The sequence below is a fragment of the Orbicella faveolata genome, unplaced genomic scaffold (genome assembly GCF_042242905.1).
Source record: "Orbicella faveolata isolate gen_17 unplaced genomic scaffold, um_ofav_v1 contig_24, whole genome shotgun sequence".
NCBI classification, from domain to species: domain Eukaryota; kingdom Metazoa; phylum Cnidaria; class Anthozoa; order Scleractinia; family Merulinidae; genus Orbicella; species Orbicella faveolata.
The window spans coordinates 5191914-5201135 of record NW_028301552.1 but is presented as its reverse complement, the minus strand read 5'-3'; the positions used below and the strand labels follow the sequence as shown (position 1 = coordinate 5201135).

General features: G+C 35.6%; 1 protein-coding gene across 4 annotated transcripts; it reads right to left on the bottom strand.

The window, feature by feature from the left end:
- Positions 1 to 949: 949 nt before the first annotated feature.
- LOC110044681 (uncharacterized) lies at positions 950 to 7836 on the bottom strand. 4 transcript variants are annotated; one of them, XM_020750250.2, is made up of 3 exons: positions 7716 to 7836; positions 5555 to 5720; positions 950 to 5272 (listed from the first exon to the last, which is right to left on the bottom strand). In XM_020750250.2, exons 2-3 carry the CDS (start codon positions 5697 to 5699, stop codon positions 4722 to 4724), a joined length of 696 nt encoding a protein of 231 aa, XP_020605909.1. In that variant the 5' UTR covers positions 5700 to 5720; positions 7716 to 7836; the 3' UTR covers positions 950 to 4721. The 4 variants fall into 4 exon arrangements, with proteins under 4 accessions (XP_020605909.1, XP_020605908.1, XP_020605907.1 ...); XM_020750249.2 differs by lacking the exon at positions 7716 to 7836 and adding an exon at positions 6130 to 6276; XM_020750248.2 differs by lacking the exon at positions 7716 to 7836 and adding an exon at positions 6171 to 6275.
- Between the last annotated feature and the right edge of the window lie 1386 nt (positions 7837 to 9222).

Sequence of the window (9222 nt, the reverse complement as noted above, 5' to 3'; positions counted from 1 at the left end):
AGGCAAAGAACAAGCTTGCTGTGTAGAACTACATAATATGTTATCTTGCCTTTAATCTTAACTTTGAACCAAAGTCTCCAATGGGAAACAGAGATAATGGATGACAAACTGTAAAGAGAATCTTGATACTAGATTTGAGACTGCTGCTGGTGGGAAATAATTTCTTGCGGGGACATGTTGAATGACCCTGTCAGGAGCAGATCCCGAAAATTCAGAAGGAAGCTTAGTAACAGTTGCCATGACAACTTACTGGGAGAGGGCACCAGTAGAGATGCCAACTCTGCATTCTGGGAACAGTTTTCTTTCCTAGTTGCTCATTATACAATAATATTAATTATCACTTTGTAAATAGCTAACTGGTCGAACTCCAGCCAGCTTGGATTACAATACTTGTTTCTTGGCTTAGCGTGTCTCCAATTAGCGCAGCAGTGCTAAATAACATGACACAAAATCAAAAATCAACACCTCTAAATTCCAATTCAATCTGCAAATGGTGGGCAAAGAACCTCTCTGTGGGATGTGCCACTGCAAATTCCTATTTATTTATTTATTTATTTTATTACATGACTTACTTGTTTTATTTCCATGCCACTGACTGTTAAAATTTGCTTTTAGTATAAATCTACTAGTGCTCTATCATGAATGCCACTCTCTTATTGACTACGTTACTCACTATCTATTCTGTCATAGATAGCGAGCAGTGCAATAGTGTGAGGTTAACAAAATGGTAGCCACTTCATTTCAAAGAGTCTGATGAGGATTTTTAAATAGCTATTTTACTAGTCGAGTTTTGAACAACCAGCGGAGTTACACTAAAACAATAAAGTTACTTGGGCTGTGTACTTGTCAACTAATACTACACATTCGGTCTGTGTTGACCTTAGCTTCACACATTATCCAATAACAAAAAAATAGATCTTTCTTTCAAACAAGAACAGTGGAACATTCCAGCAGTTTGAATGGAATCTTTTATTAAGTCCATATATTTTCATCAGTTTTTACTTACAAATGTATGTAAGAAGTATGTAGTAGAAATCTCTAGAATAATTAATCATTCACTATAACAATTAGGCCATTAGAGTTTCAAACATCTTCAAAAGTTAATTGATTTGTATGCAAATAATTTGTTCTAAATTATATCTTATGTGCTCTAATTGGACACCTATAATCTTGGTCAATTTACAAGAGGCCTGTCTGGTTAATTACGTAATATATGTTTAATTATAACAAAATGATATTAATAATACCCTAAGAACAGTTTTCACTGAGTGTTGAAGGTAATTTGCATATTTCCTGTGGTTTTGTATCACTGCAAAAAGTGATTGGCTTTATAAAAGTGATGGAACTATTTTGGTTTTCGTTTACAACACTCAAATGAAAATTGCTCTGTTGACAAAAAATTACAAAATGACCAGAGCGTGGAAATTACTTCCTTTGGTTAAAGGGAATATGTCACCAGTTACATTTTCTTAAGTATAAAACTGCCTTCAAATGAAGGGAAACCTCAACAATGACAGTTTACCAAATTATTACAAAAAGGGTGGATGCAAATGAGAAAGACTGAGATGGACTGTAACTGACAAATGTCAAACATTTTCAAGGTGTGTTCCTTTAAAGTGATGTTACACAAGCCGATTTTTAGTGTGACATTGTTGAGTGAAAAGTTGATATCACGTAACATGGTACACATGGAAACTTTAACACAACATTTTATTGTGTCAGCTTGTTGCAGGTTTTTGACAATTCAAAGACCTGCAACAATGTCAGCCAAATTTACAATGTTGTGTTAAAAAGTGTCTTGTGTAGCATACTGTTGCCAACCGTTGCTGCAACAAAGTGCCATTAATTTAGAATTTGTCCCATGTAACATGGAATAAAAATTAGCATTAAAAATCTGCACTAAAATCGCCCTGAGTAACATCACCTTTAACCAATGGGCTGCATATGAACGAAACCTTGAAGTATAATAAACGAAACCTTGAAGTATAATTATTAATATTAATCAGCATAACAAAGTACTGTTTCAGTAGCTGTTAAATTAAATGAACAGTGAAAATGAGGAATGCCAAATAAATATTTTTCTTTAAAAATAGATCAGTAAGAAGAATAGTAATTTCTTAATTCACAGGCAATCATTTTTTGAAAACAAAATAAGAACGATACACATGAAATCTTTATTATGTTCCCAAATCAAAATAACATCTTTGGCCACGATTTTATGTCTGACATGACAAATAAATTATATTTACTTGTGAATTTAATTTTCTTCACCCTACTTTTATTTTTTCAAATAATTTCATTGCAAAATGTCCAGTCATAAATTACTGTAATTCTTCAGCTGTTCCAGCTTTGTTTGACATGGCCCAGATAGATTTTCATAACATGTAGGTCTACAAATAATAAGTTATGTTTTCACTTCACAAGCTGAGATCAAAGCTTTACATAATTAAATGACATACCAAACATATAATACATTAATATACAAATCCCATAACACCAATAGGCGTTGCATAAATATTATATCTTTAGCCTATTGAATTACAAACCACAGCTTTGTTTTCAGCACTAATATTTACACGAAAATATGGTAAATATTTTTCATAGAGTTTTTTTTTTCCTTTATAGATATTCACACCCCAGACTATATGTGACATGACAATAAAAAAAAATAGCTCTAACACTTTAAAGTTCCCTACAAGCAGTCACACCAGTATGGTGCAGTGAGAATTCCTTGTGTCACTTAGCAACGTATCTAAAGGGATCAGTCAATCCTTACACAGTCTAACAGAGGATGTCGGCATCCTCACTGATTGCAAATACCTGTCTAAGTTGACTAGCAGGAGGCAAAACCTCACAGTCTTGGTTTGGTACCTGTGTTCAAAGTTCTTTCTTTACAAAGTACACAGTTATTTAAGACTACACTTAAGGTGCAGGCAAAATTATGCAGTTTTAGTTTTCTTTTCTCAAGATTACCAAGTTTTGATAAATGTGTGACAAAACATGTACCACGTTGACTGATCTTGGGCAAACGCAAATCACACATAAGTTAAGGGCTAGTTTACCAATCAGTGCTCTTGAATGGAGCCTGGACAGATTTGCATTATGAGCTACACTCGATTCACAAATTAAATGTCTGCCTTACTGGCAAAATGCATCATTAATGAAAAACAGCCATTCCTACAGCATTTGGTGAAAAAGTGCTCTTGAATGGAGCCTGGACAGATTTGCATTATGAGCTACACTTGATTCACAAATTAAATGTCTGCCTTACTGGCAAAATGCATCATTAATGAAAAACAGCCATTCCTACAGCATTTGGTGAAAATCAACCTCAAAAAACGTGCCTGTGCAAAGCTTAAAGTGGGAATGACATCAAAAGGTAGATATTTCCTATATCTATTTCATTAATTAACCTCTCCAAAATGCCAACAGCTTTTAGAATCTGGTGAGCTGTAGTGAGGCATGCAAAAAACACTTTGTCAAAAAAAAAAAAAAAAAAAAGAATCTAGTAGAAAACCTAGCTGGTTAAAACTTGTTTTGACTGATAAAAATGTGACATGTCACTAGTCAATAGGTCAGTATGTTGAAAAGTTAGCCTCAAGATAATAATAATTAACAGTATTATTGTTACTCAAAACTGCCACGAAAGGATTTAAGATTTCTTGCAGTATATTCCAGATTTTAAGTCTGACCAGATAAACAAAAGCTTGAACACTGCACTTAAGTATTTTAGAGACAACTAGGCACAATTTTCTCACCTTTGTCAACCTGTGTTTACGCACTTGTTCATTTCACAGGAACTGTTGAATGCTTAGAATACCACGAGAGCTAAAACTATTGTCTTAACGTCCCAAACCAATGGCAGTTGACCCCTCTACGCTTTTTTTTATATAAATTCCTTAGTTAGGGATTACAGGGACAACCAGAGTCTAATCTAATTTAGCAATAATATTTACTACGTATTGCAGTTGTATTCTTGAAGACTTTTTGCAAAACTGCTCTTTTTGTCAAAAGTATACATTTAAAAGAAATCAAACAGCCATTTCATGGCATTGACTCAAAAATTGTAGCCTGCTAGTGGTAGTAAAAGGATTACAAAATAAAGCCGTTTTGATGTTGGCAAGTCTGAGATTTTATATCTTCAAATACGCGTTTCTTCAATATCCAAAAAGTATAACTTCAAAAACACATCGACGCGAAGCTTGCTGAATATGTCCACGACATAAGGTTACAGCTAAGATTTTAGACGCACTGATTTGAAAACACTCACTACGTTATTTGTTTATCACAAAGATAGAAAAACATTGACGAACCTTCGGATGAAAGATAAATACCCGACCTCAATAGTCTTTGTCTCGGTATGGATATTGCCGCCGCGCTCCCGGAAAAAATAATAACAAATTCTTATTAACAAGTGCAAGAACCGAAGTTTGCTGATAACAAGGAATTTTTGTACAAACATGAAGCACAAATATGATCTCTAGCTTTGATCTCAATAAGTTAATAAAGCAATATTAAGTTAATTTGCAATCTTACACATAAAATATCTCTCCATCAGCGATCACCATATCTACTTGGTCATTGTAATCTGCCATTGTATGTACAATAATATATAAATATATGTTGACCTTGGGGATCTATAAATTTAAATAAAATCCAAGGTACGATAAACAAAAGTACAAACATTTGCAATTGAAAACAGCCTTTAAAAATGTTCCAACTCACGTTTCCAGGGCACATATATAACTATGAAATACATTGTCGAGTTCACCAAATATCGATTCTCGATCGCAGGAAATTTGCTCCGCCGGTTCAAACACATCATCATCCACATCGTCCGTGAATCCTTCGGAAATACAACTGCTACAGAAGTCTTCACCAGGTGCTACAGAAGTCGTATTTTCGAGACGTTTTGTCCGTGAGTCTTCTGTGACGCTGCTGTCAAAACTTAATCGTATCATTTTGGGATTTGACGGGGAAGATTCATCTTTGGTGCAAGTAGCCTCGGGCGGGTGTAAAGTCACAACTCCGCTACAAACAAAAGGGTTTTCCTCCGCGTAAATTTGCTTGTGAAGCATTTTCAGAGTATTGTTTATCAAAACTGTACGTCTAAGACAGGCCTCGGGATCTTCTAATCGACGTAACTTTTCAAACGTGACCTGTAACATAAAGCGCCGTTGATCAACAAGTGAAACAGCGGTGCTTTCGCTTCCAACGACAACATTGCTTGACTCTTTTCGTTTGATTCCTCTTTCTTTGATCCGATATATATCTGTGAAACGGGAGATGAATAAGTAAATAGGTCAGGGCACAATCAGTAAGTGCTTTTTAAATAGACCGAGACCTTTTCAAGGCCTAGCTTTGCAAAATTAAACAAGCGGAGACAAAAGAATCGTGCTTAATTCAAGCAATCAGTCAGGGTTGATCGCTGCATACGAATTAGGGATGAATATATGCACTGGGCCTTTGGCTGCACTTTTCATACATAATAAGGTGTTGTTATAAGATTGAAAAGAAAAGGGGAATTCAATTAGATGTCTTAGAATTGACTTACCTTCCTCCCCCGGGTTATTACAAAGAAAATTAAGTTCTTCGGATTGTGTTTCCCACTCGTCTGACAGCAGTGTTTCGTCTTCGTCCAAACACTGATCTTCCATCGTAAACGACCACAAACTTGTCATAGGAATTACAAGGGTCATTCCACATCGCCTAAATCACACCTATAATGGGGAAAAAGAATTTTTATTAGTTAAAGGTAAATATAGGCATGGTACCACACGATCTTGACGCGGCTTTCATGAAAAGTTAAAAAATTTGTAACTCGCGCTGTCATTGTCACCGACGGCAAAAGGCGAAGGAAAAATATTGACACCGTGTTCTCAAATTGGTTTATCGGTGCCGCATCACAAACATACCTACACTAACAAATACGAGAGTAAATAGGCTAAGAGATTCCGCAGTTGTATGAACAAACTTCCCCGGTTACTATTAAAATGATGAAGCTACACATCCTTTCCACTTTGTTGTCCTCAAAACACTAATCAAAACCATCAAAATCATTAAAAATGAAAGTTGCTCTAGCGTGCCATTATTCCAGCCCATTATAGCTTTCTACGCTTCACAAATTACCAAGCATCATCAGTTGTAAAAAAATATCAAAGCTGAAAGACCTTCAATGAAGATAAAGAGGAACTAATCTGGATATTTTCGCCCAAGCCGCGGCAGATGTCTCAAAGGAACTCTATGCTCTGTTTCACACAAACTCGCACCACCACCCTTGTCACAAATCGTCATTTGATTGGCTTTCCCAGCACTGAGCGGGCTTTTCTATTGTTTTCAGTGTCAAGAGCTTGTCAACACACCTGTCGCTGTTTGTCAAAACGAGCCAATCGGAAGTGTCGGATTCCGGATACACAGTGCCTTGCATAATAATTGTCCCTTAGCGATGTTTTACCCGTTTTAAGATCGTACATCCTTAATATTTTATACACTGTTGTAAGCACGCATCTTTTATTAAAATGAAACTCATGTGAGCATTGATCTTTTTCGCTCCATGTTTAATGCTTCTCGACGTGCCACATAATTAGGTCATTAAAAACTTTCACATTTCGAAATTAGAAATCGTAGAAATAATATTCTTTTATTTAAATTTGACGAGACATAACATGGTTTCGGTGTCTTGCAAAACGTAACTGTTTCATAAATTACATCCACCTTGCAGAGGAAACAGACTGCATTTTTTTCAAGAAAAATAACACACAGCTGAATAGCTATCTTCTGTCCGTGTTACCGAATACATCGCAAAATTCTACACCTGATTGCCGGATGGAATTCGGATTCATTTTTCGTTAAAGATCAAAAGAGTATATTATGGCGATTTTTTCCCGCATGTACTAAAAAATAGAAAGGCGATTACGTACAGATAGTCCGAGGAAGTTTACCGATTTGAAGACTTCAAATTTCGTCTGAAAATGAAGGATAAATTTAAGATGAATTTAAGGATAGTCACCGATGGAATAAGTTAAAAGAGCGGCGAAATGTTCTTTAAATGTCAAATTATTGAGATATCGTGGTACGATCACGGTACAGAGTGAAATGGAGTTATCAGGTAAATATAAAGAGGAATAAATGCAAACAATCAAGTGTTGCCAACGTGCAAACTGATGTGTGCTTCCTTAATTCATGAACTATGCTCTTGCGAAATGCCACGTTTGTCAAAAATTGATTCTTGTTATATTTGACACATACATTTAATAAACTACTAAATATTCGTCATAGTTTACATTAACAATATTTCAACTTATAAACGAAAAGCTACAGTTTATCTTGAGAAATTCTTCTCTGTCTATTTCAACCAATAAACAAAATAAACTCAGTGATTTCCTTCGAGTCATACAGATAGGGTTGTACTCGCTTCAATTGCCTAAATTTACAGTTTTGCGACTTATGCATGATCATTCTAGCGAAAGCGAAAAACAATTGTAGTAAAACGGATCATTTTCAAATAAAAAAGAGCTTCCTTAAATAGCCGTTCTACAAATTACTCCATCTCTCCGGGATCATCACATCATTTGTGTTAGACGTACGAAAAGTCATAATTTGAATTTATACAAAATCCAGCTTTGTTAGCACACACTTGTTGGAGAAATGAGTGTCTAAAACGTTTTTGTTTTACAACTCCTTACTAAAGAAGTGATATAGTAAAACAGACCCACCTTATCAATATAAAGAAGCACCCTTGATTTGATGCAAATATTTATCAGATTTCGGGCAGAAAACCATTCACTTTTCGAAAGTCGTACGCGACCATGTGTAATTCTGAAGTCTAGTGCATTTCATTAGCAGCAGCTAATTGGAGATGTGACAATGAAAGCCAATGGAAATCACTCGTGAGGAATTACTTACACATATGATTATTTTGCCAAACAATGCTGGGATCTCCTTAATAAAAAATTCATTGTTTGCTGATCTAAGCGAGCCGCCAATAACTTAAACTGACTCTTAAAGTCACTCGCTAAAATGGAACAATATCCAAGAAGCAAATTAAAAAACAATATTTTAAGAATCACACGAAAATAAACTCAATAACTTTGATTACTATGCATTTTGCGTTAAGCTTATTATGCAGTTCTAGAACTGCATAATACAGGCCGCTGACTGCATAAGAATTAAATTACGTTTGGACATTAAAATTTCGCATTGTTTATTTTGTATTTAATAATTTTCTACACGAAATATATTAAAAGCTCGCGCAAAAAGGCCATAAATCAAATACTTGACCACTTGATCAAACGTCTTCCATTCACGAGCTTCACTGCAAAGTTTACTCAATTGTTTTGAAATAAAGTACTGACAATTTGCCCGCTGGCTGTCTGACTATTGTGCAGAAAGTCGCTATTCGAACACAGTAGTTTTTATTGTTATTGCAGGTTATTGGCAACGCCAGCAAGCCGCGTAATTGAACAAGAGATATGTAAATTGATTTTAATATTTTTTTGGGTCAATGGTATCCTTGGAAATGCAAGCGCAGGTGCCTTTGTGATGTTTTTCTCAGAGAACGCATCGTCTAAACTGATCAACCACCTCAAAACAGTAACAGGCTCACGGAGGCACTTGCTTAGGTAGAAATTTGGAATTTATTATAATTTTTTTTAATTTCAAGTTGCCGTACTGAGGCTATGCTCAAATAAACAAGTGAATTTAAAAGAAGACTTTTTTGATGTTGCTTCGGTAAGAATTTTAGTGAGGGTTCGACCGTCTCTCCAGTTATGTAGACCCTCTTCTCTATTAAATCCCCACCCCCATTTTCAAGATGAAAGCTAGCATTGCTCACAAACTAAAGGAAAATTTTGGGGGGTGACTAAAGTTTCGGGAGCTTCTCGTCCTCCAAATTTATTATGTTTTTGTTGTTTTTGTGTGGGACTTTGTCTGTAGAAGGAATTGAACATTAATCAATCTCGTAGGCTAATTTAAGACTTAAGATTTAAAATAAACCCCGCCACACGTCTGCCTGAACGTCTACTCACAACGAACTGGGCCGTCCGGGGAAGTCAATCTCCCTGGTATTCTCTTTTATTATGTGCAACAGCAAAAGCATTTTCTTCGTTAGCAAATACCCTTGACTACGGCCTTGGAGTTAGAAGCTGGGCGTCTTATCAGCAACTGAGTAAGTTTCTTCGGAAACCTCGAGCAAAGCCACGCATCATTATATTGTCATATTCA

Coding starts and splice junctions, on each gene's coding strand:
- LOC110044681 (XM_020750250.2), bottom strand. CDS start 5,699: ATGACCCTTGTAATTCCTATGACAAGTTTGTGGTCGTTTACGATGGAA. Junction 5,273..5,554: donor TAATAACCCGGGGGAGGAAG/GTAAGTCAATTC, acceptor CCCGTTTCACAG/ATATATATCGGATCAAAGAA.